Consider the following 21,243-nt stretch of genomic DNA (forward strand, 5'->3'; position numbering starts at 1 on the left):
TGAATTCATATAGTGTTTACTAACCCTGTAGGTGTTGAAGGGATAGTATTGTAAAACAAATTGCATTACTACGCTCTGGGTATTACTAAAATCTATATTTTGGAAGCACCATTTTATCTTTAACCTTTGTTGCCCCTTTTGTAGCAGTCTATCCTATACTGTGTGTAATGCAAGTTGAAAATGATTTACATATTCACAGTGTTTCCTATCACAGGCTATGACCTTGTAGCACTAAAAATACACAAGTTACTATTCTCCATTACAACAATCCAGTTGTAATTTTGTGACTCTCTGGTTACGCACAGACCTCTGCAGTGCAATTAACTACCAGAGGTTTCATACTGTACTATAGTGCTATTCCCAATGAGTGAACAACTTTTTTTAAATGTATATTTCATTTAAGCTGCACGTTATTTTATATAACCGGACGGTGAAAGCCCAAAAACAATTACAGAAAATATTTTTTTAGCCACACCGTTGACTTCGCCCCCACTGCATTCAGAATCACAGCTCCAACACTTTCTTATGCACTTCGACTGCTGCTCCATGCACAAAAACAGAGCCATAGTCCAGCATAGCCCATCTCATGATCCAGTGCTGCGCCATATACCAAGTTAAAGACCCACACATCATCTCACGGGGCCATTACAGAGCCATAAACCGCCCTAATGGCAATTTCATAAACTCGAACCACAGAACGTCCGAGCTCCAAACCAGAGTAGCCCGACAAGTCCGGGTTTATCTTTGCAATCAAGAAGGAATTGAAGTCGTCGTTATTATAAGAGGATAAGTAGAACTAAAAAAAGCCCGAAATGCAATTAAAAAACCCTGTACTGAAGCAGCTGCCCACGCATGGAACTTTTAAAAGTGAGGGCCCCGCTTGCACACCCTTGACCGCTGCTGCGCGCGCCCTCAGAGCTGGGAGTTTGCAAAGCACTGGGCGAGCTTCTTCAGCTCGCGACATGCGGGCGGAGAGGGCTCTGGACTGGGGAGCACGTGCAGTGGTTCAGGTGTTGCCTCGCGCCATATTACTCACAAGTGCGCCGCCCCCGGGTGTTGTTAATGAAGGGGGCGGGACTCAACTGAGCCAGGTGTATATCAAGCTGGTAACGCGCCCCCCGCCCGGGCTGAAAGTGAAGAGTTTGAACTACAAAGAGAGCGGTAGCAAAGAAGCTGCGTGTGAAACCACCGAGCAGTGTCTGTGGAGAGGCCCGCTGAGGTCTGCGACTATGATGTCGGGAGTGGCTGCCCCCTGGGAGGCTGCCCCTGCCAAGAAGATGAGCTGCCCCGTGAAGGACTGCGGGGCGGCGTTCAGCAAGGGCTGGAGGCTCAAGGAGCACGTGTGCACTCACAGCGGGGAGGTAAGGGCGGTGCGTCCCGCCCGGGGTCAAGGCCGGTACTGCCGTGGAGGAGGCGAGGAGTGGAGGCCCAGTCCAGCTCCCCACACCCTGCATGCTTCATCTGCCCCTCCCTCCATGAGCGGGGAAGGCAGTGATGGATGCAGAGAGCATGGGATGGTGCGGTACAAAGCAGTGGTCAAAGTGGGCGGGATCAGAGGGCCTAGATTTTTAATCTTTTTTAATTAAAGCAGTCCCCTTGCTTTTTGTTGAAACTCAACATTCCTGTGAGGGGGGCAAATTCAGTCGGTTAAAGTGCTCCAACTGGAGTGTAAGACTCATTTGCTGTGAAGCCGGGGGATGGGTAGGCAGCTAAATGAGCGGAACCTGCTTCCTGAAAGAAAGGTAAATGTGATCAATCCTTCACTCTGGAGACGTAAAGGGCGCTTGGAAGCCAGTATTGGTTTATTAACTGAATCCCTTGAAGCTTCATGACCCTTATTATTTTTGAGTGGTACTGCAAGGGAGTAACCAGCTGAAGTGTGTTTTAAAGATTTTTTAAAGAGCTAAAAAAAATGCACGCGTACGGTCTAGGTAATACTAAAACGTATGTTTTGCAAGCACTTTTATTATCTTAAGGCTTTTTTGCACATTTTGTAGCAGCCTATCTTTTAAAATGGGTGTAATGCTAGTTTAAAATAATGACTTGAACGTTCAGTACTTTTTGTCCCTTTGTAGCACTAAACAAGCAAAAGTTCTTATCCATTTCACCAACCAGCCTTCAGTTCTGTAGCTTTCTTTACGCACACCGAACTCTACAGTGCATTAATTAACTAAACGGTTTCATGACGTACGATAGTGCATTATTTTCTATATAGTTACTTGACGTAAAAGTCCCAAGAAATGACATAATATAGATCGTTTTCGCTGCGCTTTTGATCACACCTCCCCCCCCCCCCCTGCGCAAAACCTGTTTCTTTAATTTTTTGAAAGTGCACTTCGGCCCTGGGGATACAAGGAGGTCCATTCAAGAAATGCGGGGCTCACAATTTGTAGGGTAACTGGTTTTGCTATCCCTCAATTCAATACCAGTCAGTCCCTCTGGAAAGATGGCCTGAGTTGACCTTGAACCGTGGCTTGGATATCAACAGCATGTGATGAACACGCCAATCTACCACCACACCTTAGAATCAGCACTTTCAGTGGGTTGTTTTTACTGTGTTCGAATACAGAAACGGGTTTAAAAAAAAAAAACTATTTTATTGTTTTACATCACGAGTCAGGTACGCTTACTGTGCAATCAACATTTACGTATCCAAATCGCTTCACATTAACCAATTGCCCCAAACTACTGTACCAACATATTCGCCGTAGGCCCAGCGCTGCCCTCTCAATAATGTGGACTAACCATTCTGCACATAGTTGTGATATACCGCTCGCTCAGAATCAAAACTAAACAGTCCTACTTATAAACTACTCTTAATCCAATGAATAACCATCTCCTCTCCCCCACCCCTCCCCTTCGAATACATAAACTGATGTTGGATATAAACACGTGACTGGCTCGAGGTGCCTTATAACCCACTGCAGCAATAGCTGCTTTACGCGATCTGTATTTGTTGGGGGTGGGGGGGGGGAGAGATGTGCGCGCGCAAGACTAAAGGTATAACTAGTTGTCAGGATTGCCTCAAGTTAGTGACCGCTCATCACCCGCAATTTAGAAATGAGATGTGCTACTTACAAACACAAACCCCGTGTGCCTGAACGGGCCTTGCCGTCGCCAATATGCTTCAGCTGTGGGTTTCTGGTAAAACACGGCTCAGTGGCCCCCGCAGAGCATTCTGGTCAGTGTGGTCCATGATCCACCTGTGCTTATTTGAAGAGCTCACGCAGAGTAAAACATGCCTGGGGATAAGAAAATTAGATTGGTAGAAACTAGTTATTAGGTTGTTCTTTCTGATAAAGCTGCAGCTTGGAGGTTGTAGGTACGAACCACCCTTTATATTAAAAGTAGGGAGTGGAGTAGCTAGGAGCCTTTCACAGGGGTAAATGAGAAATACTCCTTGTAGTCGGCTTTGACCACCATGTTTCAGTCATGGACCTTTCTGCAACAAATGATGCATTGTGGGTGTTAGTGTTTTGACAGCTGGGATGACAATTCTGGTTTGCAATACTTAAAGCCTGCCACTGGAACTCTGTGCCTGTTCATTTGGAGTTAAGTGAGTCATGTGTACCCACGAGATGGATGGACAGACATCCACTTTTGATTCTTGCAGGCTGGGTAGAACCTAAAAAACAAAATTGTTGAGTAGCTTCTGAAGTGAAATTACCTCGGTCCATGGGAATTTCCACCAGTTTGTGCCTAACAACTTCATTCGTTAAGGGCTCGATGCACAACTCTAAGGTGACCTGCTGGTTCAGAGGTATCAGGGACAGATGGGGTTAGTAGTGATTATATTGTATTGTAATTGCATTTATATAGCACTTACTACCACTGACAAGGCGTCAAATCGCTTTTTCGGCAAGTAGCACGCTACTCACTAATTAGTATAGTGAAATATGAAAGTGATTTAAGTGGTGGATAGGTTACTCAATTATTTGGATGCAGAAGGATAGGGGGGAAAAGGTTTGTATTTATATAGTGCTTGTTACCCCTGATGACTGCTCCTTGATCCTGCAGATCCGCCCCCCCCTACTGGAGCACAGATTGGTCACTACTCCCTTGCACCTGTCTCTGTGGTGGTAGGCCCGGGCTCCTAACGTGTTGGTTAGGAGCTGTGCCCACAGGTCTTGGATTGGTCCTCACTGGTGTCTTGGACCGGTGCCCACAGGTCTTGGGCAGGTCCTGGATTTGCAGAAGCCAGTCCATATGTACTTGACCAATCGGATCCACCCGCCGCCACGTAACTGAAGGGTGAAGTCTGGTACTTAAAGTCAATCTACTCTGAGGTTGGTGCAGAGTGTTGTGGTGCACAGGAGAGCAATGGGTACCTGCTCACAGGTCTGAGAGGCAGTGGAGGCTTGTACTAGGATGCCCGCAGGCCACGTGCCTGCCCCACACGCCCACATTCCACAAAAGGCTCGCTCTGAAGGCGGGCTTCCTGAGCAGAGGTCTGAGCAGTGCAAACAGTCTGTTTTCTCAGTTCATGGATGCGGCCTGCCTGACCCTGGAGCACAGGCTACGGCTCTGAATGAAAATGGAGCACCTTTGCTTCCTCGGTGGGCCGGGGCCCAAGTTGAGAAGTGGTTGGGGAGGTTCCTCTACGCCTCTGCCCAGCAGCCCTCTTAGCCAGAGGATCCTTAAGCACTAAATACCCTATGCTTCTTATAAGGCACTATAAGTTTAGACAAAGGAATTAAATGGGTTTGTTTGAAGTCATTGGCTGCTTTATCTCCCTCCTCATGATCTTGTGGATTCTTCCCACGTGTTGTGAATATGGAAGACCCAGGGCACCTGGACATAGTAGACCCAGGGCACCTGGACATAGCAGCTGGATAAAGTTATCATTGTAGTAACTGTTGAAATTAGTAAGGTACCCCTTACTAATACACTCCTGCAAAACGCTTTGCTCTTTTTAAGCTATCACACCAATTGTCTCGTAACTCTTTTATGAACCTTTTTTAGTTGAAAACTCCAGATGTTGGGAGCACTGGTCGAACAATATCGGTCTTGGTCTTGTAAATCCTCAGCGTTGCCCCCTCGGCATCCCTACTTTTGATAGGATTTTTTGATTTAAGTAGTGAATGTAAGGGGTTGCAAAAATCATAGGAATGTGGCTTTGTATCCATGTAAGCACAGTAGAAACTGATTCAGAACTGGCTCCCTCCCTTCCAATTAGGGGGCATGTTAACTGTATAGCTGCAATCGATAGGCCTTGGACTGGGTACTGCAGGCATTCTACCATAAATCAGTGATCAGTTCTTCTAGATTGTTAATGCCAAGATCACCTGCTCTTCTCTCTACATGTAGAAACCTCTCCGGTGTGACCGCCCGGACTGTGACAAGAGCTTCACCCGCAAGGACCACCTCAGGCAGCACTTGGCCAACCATGCTGGCCAGAGGAATTTCAGGTGAGTTGGTGGCTGGGCGCAAGACCCTTGGGTTAAGCTGAAGATGGGTGCACCAGTGGGTGAGGAAGGGATATGTGGAATGCTTAGTACACTTCTTATGCATAAGTTGAGGGGTCACTGCTGCAACCTTTCAGTCCTTCAAGCTCCTTGTTCAGCTAACAAGAGGACTGGGTCCCAGGTAGAGTTTTTGGCAAGTGTTCTTCTACCCAAGTAAAAATAAACTGGTGTACAGGTTTCCAAGTTAAGTCTCAACCACTAAAATCCTCCCTGCTCGGCTAAACGGTTTGTACCTGTGACTGTGCTGTCGGCCACATGTAGCCGCTCCTGACCCGTGTCACGTTTGTCCCTTCTGTTGAAGTTTCTCCTCTGCTAACTTTACGTAATTGGAATTGGGTATTTATAGAGGGCACAGCTACTCCATGGAGTGTCCCGGCGCCAATAACCACTGAAAACAGGCAGAAAAGCACTGCTCCAGGATTAGTGCTTATTATCGAAATAATGATTCAGAAAAGGGGGTGGTGATGAACAGAGTGTCTGAATTAAGCAGACCACTCTTACCCAGTACAAAGATCAGGGCTTGATCCATCACCGTTATTTATCTCACTACACCACCCCAGCTCAGAACCTGGCTATATGCAAATCAGTCTGTCCCTGGCCCAGTGCATCATGGGTACAGGGCAGACTAAACTACCAAGCCAATTCTTCACCAGAAAGGAGACAAGCTACCGGGGACCGGTTTCTGGCATTTCAGCCGTCTTTGGCCCGGCTTGCTTGAATCCTGAGCTGGGATGGTGCAGTGAGCTAAAAAACGGTGTTGGATCTAGCCCTGATCTCTTGACTGGGTGAGAGTATTCTGCTTAATTCAGAAACTCTGTCCATCACCACCCCTTGTTAAATATTTTGTCCACCCTAAGCGTGGAAGGGTATACTCAGATGTGAGTCCCTTGCTCATTGCACCATCAGGATTCAAGCAAGCAGGGCCGACGACGGCTGAAATGCCAGAAACCGGTCCCCGGAAGCTTGTTTCCTTCCCAGTGTAAGAATTGGCTTGGTAGTTTGGTTTGCCCTGATCCCATCATGCACTGGGACAGGAACAGACTAATTTGCATATAGCCAGGTTCTGAGCTGGGATGGTGCAGTGAGCTAAAAAACGGTGTTGGATCTAGCCCTGATCTCTTGACTGGGTGAGAGTATTCTGCTTAATTCAGAAACTGTCCATCACCACCCCTTGTTAAATATTATCGAAATAGCCAGGTCTTTAACTTCCTCCTGAACTCGCCTCGGTCAGTTGTCTAAGGGCAATGGGGAGACCGTTCCATAAGTGGGGCGCTAACACTTGGAAAGAGCGGCCACCCCTGCAAGAACGGGAAAACCTAGGAATGGTCATCCGATACTGCATCGCGGACCTCCGTGTCCGTTTCGGGGCATAATGCTTTATGCTTTCCCTAAAAGTGAAGGTCTCTGGTCCTAGGGACCACTATGGTGCCTGCTGTAGAGCACCATGAAGGGCTAGGGATGATGTGCCTTCCAAGGAGCAGCAAACTGCCTCTCAACCCCAGAGCAAGAGCCCAGTCTGGGCGTGGATCCCATGGTTCAGGAAAGCTTACTGTGGTGGGGCTAGAGTCCTCAGCCTTACTATGCCATGGTTGTCCCGACTTTTCTAAATTCCTGTAACTAGGCAGATATCGAGGAAAGGGCTGTTGCTAGCTTCTGGTGTCCCAGGGCTTAGGGTGTGGTTAGACTAGTGTCGTCCCTATATCTTGGGTATTTTTGAAATAAAGACCTTCTGATATAGGCTGATGAAACTTAATGTTAGAAAACTCAAATTGATGAAATTATAGAAAAGGTAAATTCTTTTTTTTAAAGAAAAGATGGTTACAGTAGTAATGTCTTCAACAACCCAGAACGTTAAAAAAAATGGTAGGAAGAAAGGTAGCGTGGCACATATGAGAAGGGAAAATGGGTGGGTAAACATGATGGGTTCATAGTTCAAGAAAGGGATGAGGGAAGAACTGAATAAGGGTGGGAAATGTCCCCAAACATTAAGAGCCAAAAAGACCATCCTGAAGAAAGGGCAGTTTAATGAAAAGATTTCACTAGATTGTTTCTTCAAATTGACGAACACATTATTGCCATGAAGTCAAGATTGGTTCAATGAGAATCTTTTATCAGAACCACTTTTGTGTTGGATTTTTGTGTAAACCACATACAACAGTTAGATTGGGTACTTGGAGGCGTCCTACACGTACAACAGATAGCAGAAGGTCATTGTGTTCATAGGATTAGACCCCCCCTGTAATGTTTACCTCCTGCCCTAGCAGAATCTCACCATAGCCTGGCAGTGGTGGCATAAATGAATTGGATTTAATGTAGCTCATGCTTATAACTACGAGCAGTGGACATGTGCTTCCTGAGGAGACCTGCTTGCTGTCCATTTGATCCCAGCCTGGAAACTGTATGCCGGGCTACTGATCTGCCCCTGGGCTCATCTTCCTGCCTCACCCAAACAGTAACTGAGTGGTAGACCAGATAAGGTGATACGTCTAGCACATAATTGCTTATTCCAAAGAGCGTCTTGTCTGCAGGGCTCCACCCTGTACCATTGCATTCACCTAAGTATCTGGAGATGCTCTGGCTCTCTTCAGACTACTTCTGTTGCACTCCACCACCCAGCATGGCGCACGTGGTCCAAATTGATCTTGTGTACACGATCTATGATCCCTTTGTAAAATGGTAATCTTTACCAAAAAGGAGCCACACCAGCGACCCTCCAGTGTCCAAGACAAGTAGAACCAAAGAGTTGCTGAAGGCTTCTCTTGGCCACCTGACTTGAAATGCATTGCAGTCCTTGAATCTTGATGGCCACCAGCCCATTCCAAGACAGACCTGTTTGTCTGCCAGAACAATCCCATCACCCTTATAAAGTTCCAGGTGCACCTAACCATCTGACTGCAGTTTTGAGACCTTTGCTGTTTGCTTTCCCAGAAGACACGTATTTCTTGCCATAGAGGACTAGTGAACAGAGAAACGTTTCTGCAGAATCCAATATATAGAAACTTTAGTCCGAAACCCTAAATGTAAAACCCTGTGCCCTGCTTTGGAGAATCTTTGTCGTTTGGCAGGGTTTACAAAGATGCTTGCTGCTGGTAGACTCACTTCGTTGTATACATAAAACAGCTGTTTTTGAAGCAGTCTCTGCCACTGCTGCCTCTAGAACATCTAATCTAGATCTTGCTTTAGTGGTTGCTTTGTTGGTATAGTGCAAGTAGGGCCTTGAGTGCTAGGTACACCTGCCTTGTTGGGTGAAAGCCAGAGCTTGCATGTCAGATTGATCCTCCTATCTACTTGGAGGGTGGAGCGAGCGGATGATTGGGCAGAGGTGGGTTAACTATTGGTAGTTTTGTCCCATATACAGCGATTCACACCAAGGGTCACTTACTGCAAACACAAGCTATTTTCTAAGCTGTGCAGTTGTATTACTTGGCATAGACTGAAATTGTTGGACTTGCCTGTATGTTAGTCATTACATAGTAAGCTAATGTAGGGTCTACATGCGTAAGTAGGGGAGGTTCCCATTTACTATTAGATCAGATAAGGTTTAAGGGTTGGGCCATAGGGTATATGCATCGAAATGAAGTGCCATACACTGAACATCCAGTGTCTGAAACCAGCTCTTAATATGCAATAACTGCTCTAACTCTGCCATCATAAGAGCGCCAGTCTTGATAAGCGTGCTACAATTAACAGTATCCAGCATCCTGGGTCATTGGGAAGGCGGCAGTTAATCTTTAGCACTACTTGATGCACACTGCGAATCCCAAGGCTCGAAGAGAAGGCAAGGCTCTTTCTCATGCTGCTATCAGTCTGAAGCTTCTCACTCATCCTGTGCCTGTCCCCTCTTGTTTCAGGTGTTCGGATGCAGGCTGCAAAGCTGCCTTTGCCATGGCGAAACAGCTCAAGAAGCACAGACGCCGCCATGCGCAGAAGTACAAGGTAACATTCACCCTCACAAGTAGGACATCTGCCTGTTATCCTGTGAATCTGATTTGGAGACTGTCTGACTTGGCTCAGCCTGTCCTGTCCTTCAGGCAGCCCATACTGATAGTCCATATGAAAACAGTGCATAAAATTAGCCTTTTGTGGACGTGCTTGTCCCATCCTCATTGCCAAACTCTAAAATGGCCTTGCTTTAACATGAGTTGTCTCCTGCCCCCGATGTTGGTGAGCCTCTGAAGAGGGGGCCTTGGCTAGGGCTTCTGAAGAGGGGGCCTTGGCTAGGGCTTCTGAAGAGGGGGCCTTGGCTAGGGCTTCTGAAGAGGGGGCCTTGGCTAGGGCTTCTGAAGAGGGGGCCTTGGCTAGGGCTTCTGAAGAGGGGGCCTTGGCTAGGGCTTCTGAAGAGGGGGCCTTGGCTAGGGCTTCTGAAGAGGGGGCCTTGGCTGGGGGCTTCTGAAGAGGGGGCCTTGGCTGGGGCTTCTGAAGTGGGGGGCCTTGGCTGGGGCCTTCTGAAGTGGGGGGCCTTGGCTGGGGCCTTCTGAAGTGGGGGGCCTTGGCTGGGGCCTTCTGAAGTGGGGGGCCTTGGCTGGGAGCTTCTGAAGTGGGGGGCCTTGGCTGGGAGCTTCTGAAGTGGGGGGCCTTGGCTGGGAGCTTCTGAAGTGGGGGGCCTTGGCTTGGGGCTTCAGGTTAAACCCAGTTTAATGTAGCTCTTGGTGATCAGATATACATATATTTTTTGCCCTGCTAGTGTACCTCTCCTGGATGCCAGAAAATGTTCGCGAAGAAAGCGGCTTTGAAGACTCACCTGCAGGAGCATGGTGTCACATTCCCTTTTGAGTGAGTGCTGTTTTCTATATTCTGATCACAAGTCAGTTGTGGTTTCTTGAAGCCCCAGCAGCTCTTAGGCTGGTAGATTTCTTCTTGAGGGCCCTTGACCACCTGGTTTATTGAATCTGGGGCTCAATGCCAGTCTGTCTTAACTCTGTGGCCCAGTCTATATATGATGGACTCACTGGATATTTGCACTCTGCCAGCTGCTAAAAACGTTGCCTCAGAATTGATTCTGGTAAAATGGCAGCTGGTTGTAGTGATGCATTTTTTTTATTGCGTTCCTGGCAGACAATACCTTCAGGTTCCTGGGAGACCAGGTGTATTTAACTGAATTGCAGTGCTTAAGGGTGAGGAGGGTGCAGGATATCCCACTTGGTTGGAGTGTGGGTCTTGTGCAACCATCAGTTGGTTAAGACCCAGGAGATTAGTTTATAGGTCTGGTTGTCATTCCCTTTGCTTTTGCTTTTTCTGTTCTTCTAGGTGTCAGCATGAAGGCTGTGAAATGAAGTTTGAAAGCTCGGCCAAGAGGAACGCTCACCATAGGAAGCATGCTGGTAGGGATGGCTCTGACACATGTAAACCTACAGTGAAGGGGGGTTTGGTAGGGCTTAGACTGAGACTTAACACATTAACAAGTTTGACCTTCAATTACGATGGTGGAATTTCATGTTACACTTGAGCAATTTTGCCATTATGTCAGATAGATGATTACACCGCCATTCGCAAACCTCCATCCCAGGAGCGCAAGAACAGCCAGAATGCAGAAACTGTTCGTAAATGTCTTTTGTGTTCTTTTTTCAGTACTAAATGTTTACACATGTCTGAAATTGACACAAGGACACATTTTGCACTACAGTACTAGAGAAAGAATTTGACAAATATATGAAATTTTTCGAAAGGCAAATTCCACATTAAGCAAATTACGTGAATTTTGCACCCCCTTAAACAGCTCAACAGTTTAACGTTGTGCCATTGTTTACATTGGTAATTGTATTGGCTTGTAAGTAAGTATTGCAGTGGTATACTGATATTATATAATAAGACATTGGTTGCCTTAACTGTGTGGGGAGGAGCTGGTGTTGGTGTCATGATCCTATCATGGTCTGGGTGTTTTTGTGGGGCCATTCCTACATCTGTCCAAACCAAACGCCTGCCGCCTTCCGGAGTCTCCTGTAGACAGGCACCTCACAACTGTACATTGGTTGGATGAAGGGCTCGGCCGGCGCTGGACCTAAGTTGAATATTGAGGTGTAGAACAATGGAGGTAATTCCTATTGTCACATTTTCTAGCGTACCCGTGCCCCATTGAGGACTGCAAGGCCGTCGCCAACTCCTGGAGCGGGCGCATGAAGCACCTCAAGACTCACCCAGGTAAGGCGGGCGCTTTCGGGATGCTAGAGAATGAGGTGGTGTGCTTCATGCATTGTGCTTTGGCTATTGCATGAATGGTGGAATTTATTGTTGGAGTTCAGATCTAGGGGCTCTTAAAATCACTTCCGGGATCGTAAACCAGATTCAAATCTCGTTGAGTTTTAGTGGTAACCCACGCAAAACTACCCAACCTGGGTCAGTATTACAGTACACTAGAGTAGCGGTCGTGGTAGCTACATTTTTGACAGAAACAGATCATGTAAATGCATTAACCACTCTAAATTTGTTATGATTCCCAAATCTTAATTTAATTCTAGAATGGATGACCGTCCAATACAATATAACCTCAAAGCATTAATGACTTGCAAAACAGTTACTTCAATTGATGGTAGTGCAACCAGTATTTACAGTGCTCTTGTGGTGAAGGAAAAAAGAGGAAGAGTAAGGTAATTGGTGGTGAAATTGTGGTTAAGGGACAGGGTAAAGGTATAGTGACATATACACATTATTAATATATGGAATTGGACCTTTCCAGCCTAACATCGGTCAATTGTTCCCATATGCAAACATAGCTCAAATGTACATATTATTCGTAATAGTCAGTCCTTTGAGCTTGTGATTGGGTTGTTGGTTGTCTACGTTTCAACCCCTGGGGTTTGATGGTGAATTGGTCCTCTTGTTGGGGTCTTCGTCAGGACAGGGCTGAGAAGAGCACTTATACAAGGAACTACGGTCCGTGTTCGTTCCTAATGAGGGCAAACATGTGGCTCCTAAAGTTTGGTAAATGGGGTTGCTGTCAGGGTAGTAAGTCTCTCGCAGGAAAGAATTATTACAAAACATTTTCTCTATGGCGGCTGTCCGGCTCAGGAGGCCCTCAGATTTAAATCTCAGCAGGGTCCATTTCTTTTTGTGACCTGCAGGCAAACATTTGCAGCGGTTAACTAACCAGTCAACCCTACTTGTTAGAGATGGACTTGAAGGCTGCATAAGTGGAGGAAGCTTGTTTAGATACCAGCACTGCCCTTGTGGATGCTGTTTGCTGTTGGTGGGTTGGGCTGTCGAAGACTACCACTGTTAAAGCAGGCCTGTTGCTGCTATCTATAGGTCACTGGCTCCGTTTGTTTGGAATCTTAGTGGGCAGTTTTATTTTTCAACCTCCAAAACCAGACTCCAGATCCACATACAATCGGCTTACCCCTCCACCCTATAAAAATCTTCTCTATTTCTAGCCCTATCTGACTCCTGTCCAAAAAATACTGCAACATCACTTGCTCGTGGGCATTGACTGGCTCTGTCGTTGGGTCTCTTAGGTTCTGGAAGGGAGTATGGCCTTCCTCTGAACATTCCTTTCTGCTGGCTTTTTCTTTTCCATCAACCTAGAGGGACTTTGTCTCCATCGTTACGGGTTGACTGACCTGCTGTTTGGTGTTCCGAAGACCAATGTTCACTGTGTATATACAATTTCAAGCCTGCTTTCCTCCGCAATTTCAAATTATTAATCCTAGGGATTTAGCTGTATTAATCTTAGTTTGGCAATCTTCACTTCTTGGTTACCATGGAGAATTTCTAATTAATGTAGAAAAATGCTGTAACTTGTGAGTGATTGCTGCATTTTTTTATTTGGTTTCTCTTGTAGGTTCTGTAGATTTTTGAGGGGGGGATTTATATTGGATTATATGTGTAATATGTATTTGTTGACCTACACAATCTATAAAAGAAATTGGTTACTATTTGCTTCTGAACGTCTTCTACTTTAGACGGATGGCCAGGTGTAGCCTGGTTGGGGGTGAGGGGGTGTGGGTGTATTCCCTCCACATTACTTGAGGCATGTTTGGTCTCTTCCCTCCAGTGGAGTACAACTGCCTCCTCTGTGGGAAGATCTTCAAGAAGCAGAATGGCCTTCGGCGCCATGGCTTCTCTCATGCTCCCGCTAAGCCTGTGCTGCTGTGCCCCCGCGACGACTGCAAGGCCTTCTTCACCACTGCCTTCAACCTAGAGCACCACATCAAGAAAGACCACCTCAAGGTCCTGAAGCACCATTGCTACTTCCCAGGCTGCGAAAAGGCCTTTGCCATGCGGGTGAGTCCTTGCACACTCTGCCACCCCTCCCCCCGCCCCACCCCCCATAAGGAGATGCAGTGTATGGTTGAAGATCTTCCTCAATTTGGGTGTGGTGCATCACAGTATTGGGGGTGATGAGCTCTGTTACTAGAGTGTTTGTAGATTGGGTGTTTAGACTACCTTTGTTGTGGTCTTGCCTTGGGATGAGGGTGTAGCGTTTAAATGATTCGCCCCGCAGGTGCTGTTTGTTTAATACTGAACGTTTGCGCTTCCTTTTCTAGGCCAGCCTGAACCGGCATCTTGTCGTCCATGATCCTGACAGGAAGAAGCTGCAGGTAGGTACAATAGCCACTTAAAATAACCAGGAGGCACCAATGGGCCCTGGGAAGTGCTAGTGCTCTTGGAGTCACTGTGGGAATCAAAGTGAGTCCTAAAGAGTTATCACCATCAATGGCTCTGGTGTTTGAAGGAAATGTGGTACAAGAGGGGGTCTAGAACGGTGAAGAGTAACTATTGTCAGTATAAGAATCTGTCACTGGGAGATACCGGAGTTGGGAAGGCTGCAGTGCAAGAGTATGTGAGCCTTCATCGCATCGGCATGGCACTCTGGCTCTAGAGATGGGGAGTGGATAGTGACTTGGTGCAAGGGTTGCGTTTAGTACACTGCCTCCAGCATTGGGGGTTTCTAATGTGAAGACTGGACGTGGTATTGTCCAGGGGCATGCATCTGTAAAAGTGCAACAATTGATGGATCTGAGCCTGGCGCGTGTGAAGTTAACTAAACACGTAGTGGTTGGAGGGCAGTTTTATTGTTGGGACTTGAAGACTGGTTGTTTGTAGTGTTGGATCGACTGTTGCTTTAAGAGTCTGGATGTATAGATGGGATTGCGTTTCTATGACAAATTGATCTGCTTGTTAGTGTGGTAGGGTTGCTTGGGTGCTATGGAAGCTGGATAGCTTTGTGGCCTGATCTTAATTGTAGCTGTGAGTAGACGGTTTGGCTATAGATGGAAATTGAAAGTAGCACAATTATTTCTGAATGGAAGGATAGTGTATAAACGCAGTGTGGCAATCCCACATTGGAAAGTGGCGGTCACTGAATCTGTACATGAGCAGGTTGGTATGATTGATCAGTTCAAAGGTATAACCATGTGTAGTGGGGGTTTGAGGTATGTACAGTATATTTTATAGGAAATGGGATCATGGTGTGCATGTGCAGATAGTATGAACCTAGTTTGTCAGCAAGAGCTGTGTGGAGTAGGGAAATTCTGGGTCCCATAGGTGTTCCTGAAGAAAGGGGACCTCCTCGGTTAGCCCAGGTTGAGCATTGCTTGAAGCGATGGTTATCAATGTTGCTAAGAATGTTGCTGTGCAGTTGCTTCTTTGCCTTCCATGCAACTAATTGTTTCCCATTCAGTTGAAGCCACGGCGTACTAAGAAGTCCTGGAAAAGGCGCTGGCAGAACCGGAGCCATGATATACCAATGGTGGAGGACAATCTGAGCCGCCTCTTCAATCGCAAGCTGGCCTTCCGTTTCAAGACCAAGGTGGAGAGTAACCTGTCCGGCCTCTTCAACGAGCGCAAGATCCGGACCACCCCTGCTCCAGAAGTCAATTTGGAGAACCTCTTCTACCTGCCGAGTGGTCGGAAGGCGGAAAGGGCCCTCTGAGGCCTGTTTCTACTGACTGAGATCTGTAGGACAGGCGAAGCGTCTTGTACCTACAAAGACTCTACCTAGCCCCGCTGGCAACCATATAATCTGTGGTCAAGAAACCACTTTTCACCAGTGGCTAATGGGATATTTTGAGAGCCAGGTGGATTAACTTTGAGTTGCACTTAATTTAATTTGGATTAGATTAGTGGAAGGAGCAATGCAGTCCTCATGTTTACTTTTTTGCCACAGCCCTATTGCAGAGTGAACTGAACTCTACAAAACTGTTGAATAAGTGAAGTACGGCACTTTGTCATAAGTTCAGTTATGTTTGTGTTCCCGAATGTACAACCTCCAGAGTGAAGTGTTTATCTGGTTTGCTTTCAGTTGGACTTGTTTCTATAGATGGAGTGTACATTAAACCTGTGGCTGAGCATGCTTGGCTCAATTTAACCAGCTGCTGGCATATGGACTCGTTCTTTGGGAGGTCTTCCTCCAAGCAGAAGTAAAACAGGGATGAGGCTGGGGGTTGTGATAAGGTGAGCAGACTGGGATGATGTGGGGGGTTTGGGGGGGGGGGGTGAGCTGCTGCTGGCTGGTACAGAATAGCTGAACTGGTGGGTTTAGATTCCGTTTCGGCGGATGGAGACATTATTTTGGGGTAAGCAGTTTCCTAGTATAGTGCTAGGGCAGAACAAAACAATTTGTTACATTGTCGGAAGGGACGATTTATTTTAATAGTTTTGTATATAGAACTCCAAGCAAGGAATGGTAGGAAAATCTAATAGCAAATCAGAGGGTGAGGTTTTAATTTCTCAACTACAAATCAAAGGTGGGATATAGGCCCTGAATGTTGGGCTTCAAAGTTAGTATGAAAAATAAGTTGGTGCACCCCTAACATGATGGAGTAACTCTTTACTCGAGGAGGGCAGAAAATAAAATGCACCGTGACAAGTATGTGGAGTGTAACTAAAACTGACCATATATAGGGTGGGGGCTAAAGAACAGAAGCATTTGAACAAAACCAATGTAACCACTAGCAAAGAGAAAGGCAGCCAACAAAGTTGGCGAAGTAATAAATGTGTAAATAAACTGAAAGCATAGTTACCTCAATAAGTGATAGTTGAGGCGAAGCAAAACAGGTTTCAAGCTGCAACTTCAAAGAATAGAACGCCCACAAAATGGGAACAGATTTAAGAAACAGATGCATACAACTGAGGGGGACTTTGAACTAAGGTTGAGCAGAAGTGAAAATGGATACTAATCACATGGCGGGGGCAGGTTGGAGGTGGGGAGTTTGAGGGCAGTGGTGTTTGGCTTCCTCCTGGGTGGAAAGTTACTCTTCTTGGTTGTGAACTTGCCCTCTGGTTAGTGTCTTGACGAAATGGAAAATGGTTAAAACTAGGCCAGACCTAATTTGCCGGCTGATCCCTAGTGACACCTTTGCCACTGAATGAAGTTTCTTCTCGACCAGAGTACCATCGAAAAGTATTCGAAGAAAGTCTCGAGTACTTGACTCAAATTTGGGAAGCAGATTCTGAAGGTCTACATTCAGACTAACCAGGAGTGAGCGTGGGCAGTATAGTGTCTGCTTAACTCTAGTTTTGTCAAAGCCCTTCTAAATTTAGCTATATTAACCAAAGGTCCAGCTATGCACTTCCACCTCCCCTATCTTGCAAATCTTCTATTCCCTGGGTGTTCAGGCAAAGCTGCATTCCTGTTTACCACTACTAAATGTGTTGGACTGCTGCAAGATGCCCGTGTGCAACAAGACCATTCACTGGTGTCGAAGCTAGACCTATGGAGGAGCAGCAGGTCTGAGCTGCGAAGAGATGGCGCATGCAGAAACTGGCTCTGTGGTTATTGGAATGTGCAAAGATGCTCCGGGGCATCACTGTAATAGGATGAGCCGCTGTGGGCTGCACTGAAGGCCACTGGATGGGTCGGAGGTGGTTTGGGATTCATCTCTGGGTAGTCTCACTTCTGGGAGTACTTGACGATATCCAAGCTGAGAGTAAAGGTTTAGACCCTGATGCTGGTTACAATCCATTATCGCAAACCTGGTTTGGGGGAGGTAGGGGGGCTGCTGTACAGAGAAGCATTGTGGTAACACTCAAAACAAAATACACCAGAATGATGCTAACAAAGATGCAGACGTGTATAGGATTAAGTGTTGCGATGAAATTCTAGTTTTGTGTGACTCCTAAGTATAAAAGGGTCGGGTCTTGGGATGATCCTTGTACCAGTCTTGATGTTGCCAGGAAATAGTTGGATGTGATCTTTGGTCGAGGAAGTAGGAGAGGAACATAGCGGTAAAGATTTAGGCCTAATACCGAACCAAAGTATGCTGTACTGTAAAACAGGCAATGTGAGTGTTTTTGGCATGTACGTGATGGCATGGGATTCATGGGAAGCGCAGTAGTCCCAAACTTTAGGGGCAGAGCGTGAGGTTCTGTCTGGGTGCCCAGCTTCGTAAGACTGTATTCGTTTAGGCACAAACTTGGTACAACATAAGGGTCTCTGTACATAACATGATGTTTCTCAGTTACAGGGGACAATTTTTCTGCATGGAGCCAACCACAATTTCCATAGCTATTTAACACGTTCTGCATCTGGGTGCCATTTATCAATAAATTATTGTAGGAAACAGGGTCTGCTTTCATGGTCACAACCACTTTTTGCTGCCGCCATTATGTTTAACTGACTAGGATCTTGCTAATCAGGTTCCCAGTCCTGTGCTTCACTAAATTGGACGTGGCGAGTACTTGGGTACACTCTGCTTTAAGTGGGATGAAAAAACTGGGAGGTCTCTCAAAGGGGCTTGGACAATGTAATTAAGGGCATGGCTTAAAAACACGTGAGCTAAACATCTGTGCTTAGCATAGTGTGCACCCGACTAGTATCTTGCCGTTTGTCATTGCATCCAGATATGATACAACAAGTAACATACCTACAAGTCAGGACTATTGGATTTGTCAATGGTTGTTAGTTGCATAAGATTAAATAAGCAGCAACTATGGCTAGAATATAATATTGAAAAAGCTTCCAATTAAACCCCTTATGACATTATCACAATGTTGCTGCTCCTGAGTTTCAAAAGGAAGGGGAAATCCAGAGAAAATGACTTTTGAAAGGATTTCCCTTCCAACGCTCGCCTGGCATGACGTCATGCCTTAACCTCTCCACTAGTGAGGAGTGAGCAGTGCGAGCACACGCACATCGTTGTGCCTGCTGTCACTACAGGGCACCAAACTGAGCCCTAGAGAGACCTGTTTTAAGGCCCCCTTTAAAAAGCTGCTGGTGCTCAGCACTGGTGAGACCCGGCCTACTTAAAGCCCAGGGTACACTCAAGATTGAATACTGGTGTACCCTGAAAAGTGCCTAGTATGGTACTAACCTATGTAGGGCTGATGTACACCAGGGATTTCCAATGGGCTGAGGCCTGTATTATGCCACCCATAATACATGCCTGCAATCACATTTTTCCATGTTTTTTAGAAACTGCCAAAGCACATGTAACTTCCGGGTGCAATACATGTTCTAGGTAAGTAACGTCATTCAGAAACTTCATTTGTTGATCTTAAGTCAGTCCATCTATTCGCTTCTAGGATACTTGGCTGTTTATTCATTCATGTCTTGCCTCATGATTAACATATCCTCTTGGCATGGAAAGAACACCCCATGCATGCCCAAACCATTAATGAGCTTTTGGAAAGCTGCTGCAGTGGGCACAGTCCAAATGGCATGCAATGAAACAAAGGGTGGGATGAATCTTGCATTCCAGATGTAGTGGCATGTGATGGTAGGGTGTAGAGGCACATGTCCTACAAAGCTCACTGTCCTATATTAGGACTAAAATTTATGAACTGCAAGTAACAAAAGGAACTGATAAAAGCAGTAACCTATTTACGTAAAATATTGTCATCTGCATGTTACCGATGTGCTTTGCAGGAGTCCTGTTAATCCTCTGCTACTTTGATCAAAACGGGGACTAGACCAATATGGATCTCACCATGCATTAACCTCCTTTATTCTCAAACTTGCTCGGGCACGAATATTTCTGCAGCAGGGCCTTTAACCACATAATATCTTGACATGCACACTTTAGCAGTAAATCTGTCTGCTTAATTAGTTGCAAATTTAATCCTGCTGCCTATTTGTTTGTGGCAGAGTTTCAAAAAATAAATATACAAGTTGAGGCCCAGATTTTGTTGGTGTTGCTATTGCTGGACTATGGTGGCCAGAAAAGGCTGAAATACCGCCTCATACCACCAACTCGGCCCCCAATCTGGGGGTGTACTTCGACGCTGACCTGTCTTTCAGACAACAAGCGGCTAGAGTGGCAGGCATGTGCTTTGGGGTGATAAAGGGACTGAGAAAGTTCTTTGATTTGTTGCCCTTTGAAGCAAGAAAAACAGTTACGGTTGCACTAGTAACATCACGCATCGACTATTGCAACAGCCTCTACGCTGGTACAAATAAAGCAGTCACACAAACTTCAGATGGTGCAGCATGCTGCAGCAAGGCTGGTTTTGAAATGGCCGAAAAGATCATCAGCAACCAAAGCCCTCAATGCACTACACTGGTTGCCCATAACAAAAAGGGTCTTGTTTAAAGTACTACTAATTACCTTTCGAGCTGTTCATGACCTAGGCCCATTATACCTAAAGAAAAAATTTAGTAGATACTGCCCAACTCGAGCATTACGATCCTCAACTGCCAAACTGCTTACCGTCCCAGGTTTCAGACTCCAAACCCGAGGGGGAAAGTCCCTGGCGGTATTGGGTGCAAAAGCGTGGAATACTCTCCCCCCACATCTGAGATTATTGGACAAGGAAATAGACTTTCGTAAACACCTAAAAACCTGGATCTTTAATCTCCAAGATACAACTGCCAGAAGCCTAGTGTGATTTTGGATCTGGTCAAGCAAGCATAGAGGCAACCTGACATCTGGTTGTCCTTACTCGGGCGCCTAGATGCTCCTTGGAGCGATTGTTGCGCGATACAAATTGGCATTTACATTTACATTTGCGTCCCCCTTTTATTGGCTCCACACTGACATAAAATGTCAGTTGTTAAATCTCAGTATGAACAAATATACTCATGATTGAACTGCTAAACATGTCTGAGGTCTTAAGATCTGATGTCACATGCTGTGATAGCCCTTCCTGTGATGTCATGCGCCATGATGTCACCTCTATACTGCCTAACTTGGTTAGTCCCTCTGCTTCTATTTTTAGGCCTTGCCTAGGCATCGCATGCAGAGTCTCTTCAAGACCTGTATTCAGAATATGGAATTTAAGCTCTGGCCATTTTCTCACCCTTGTATTTTATTGGCTCCTTTGTCGTTACCGGTTTTCTTTTCTTTAGTTAATTTCTTGAATACCTCTTCTCCTGTTGCACCATCCCATAAGGACTGCCCCTGTTACATGTTTTACTCGACGCACGATTTTGTTAATTACTTTTTGCGAGCTGCTGTTGCAGGGGCAACACAGTAGATTGATTCCAGAAAGCAGAGTACACATGTTTTCTGGCTGAGCATTTATTTATTAATTTGTAGAGCGTATGGTTACACCAGCGGTGTCGCCACGCTGAAACCAGACTCTGGAAAGATGCGGCTGCCCGCTGCTTGACCCGCCACTCTGCGCAGCCCTAAATCGATCATTATCCTTTTATAAACAGCCAGGTCTTTAGCTGACTGCAAAATCTGCTTTCGCATGGTTCTATTCTTGGATCCATTGGTAGGCTGTTCCACATTTTTGCTGCAAGGTATCTGAATGAGTGCTCCCCCATTCTTGCTCTAAATATTCTCGGTACAGTCACCAGATCCTTCTCAACGATCTTAAACTATGCCCTGGGGTGTATTTGGCAATTAACGTTTGGAGGTATCTTGGGCCTTTCTTTAATAGGATGCAGTGGCACATTGCC

General features: G+C 46.1%; 1 protein-coding gene across 1 annotated transcript; it reads left to right on the forward strand.

Annotated features, from left to right (window-relative positions):
* The first annotated feature begins 1,067 nt into the window (after positions 1-1,067).
* On the forward strand, positions 1,068-15,771 carry LOC147717529 (P43 5S RNA-binding protein-like). Its single transcript, XM_086920524.1, has 9 exons — positions 1,068-1,361; positions 5,308-5,408; positions 9,317-9,401; positions 10,150-10,238; positions 10,713-10,786; positions 11,523-11,603; positions 13,453-13,682; positions 13,946-13,999; positions 15,082-15,771. The coding sequence occupies exons 1-9, from the start codon at positions 1,230-1,232 to the stop codon at positions 15,331-15,333; spliced, it is 1,098 nt and encodes a 365-aa protein (XP_086776650.1). The 5' UTR covers positions 1,068-1,229; the 3' UTR covers positions 15,334-15,771.
* Positions 15,772-21,243: the final 5,472 nt, after the last annotated feature.

The sequence above is a fragment of the Lissotriton vulgaris genome, chromosome 5, assembly GCF_964263255.1.
Source record: "Lissotriton vulgaris chromosome 5, aLisVul1.2, whole genome shotgun sequence".
In the NCBI taxonomy this organism is placed as follows: domain Eukaryota; kingdom Metazoa; phylum Chordata; class Amphibia; order Caudata; family Salamandridae; genus Lissotriton; species Lissotriton vulgaris.

What these genes read in the sequence shown, in the direction of transcription:
- LOC147717529 (XM_086920524.1), top strand. Translation starts at nt 1,230, where the DNA reads ATGATGTCGGGAGTGGCTGCCCCCTGGGAGGCTGCCCCTGCCAAGAAG. An exon ending in GCCATGCGCAGAAGTACAAG is followed by an intron (nt 9,402 to 10,149) that starts GTAACATTCACC and finishes TTGCCCTGCTAG; the next exon opens with TGTACCTCTCCTGGATGCCA. An exon ending in CTGACAGGAAGAAGCTGCAG is followed by an intron (nt 14,000 to 15,081) that starts GTAGGTACAATA and finishes TTTCCCATTCAG; the next exon opens with TTGAAGCCACGGCGTACTAA.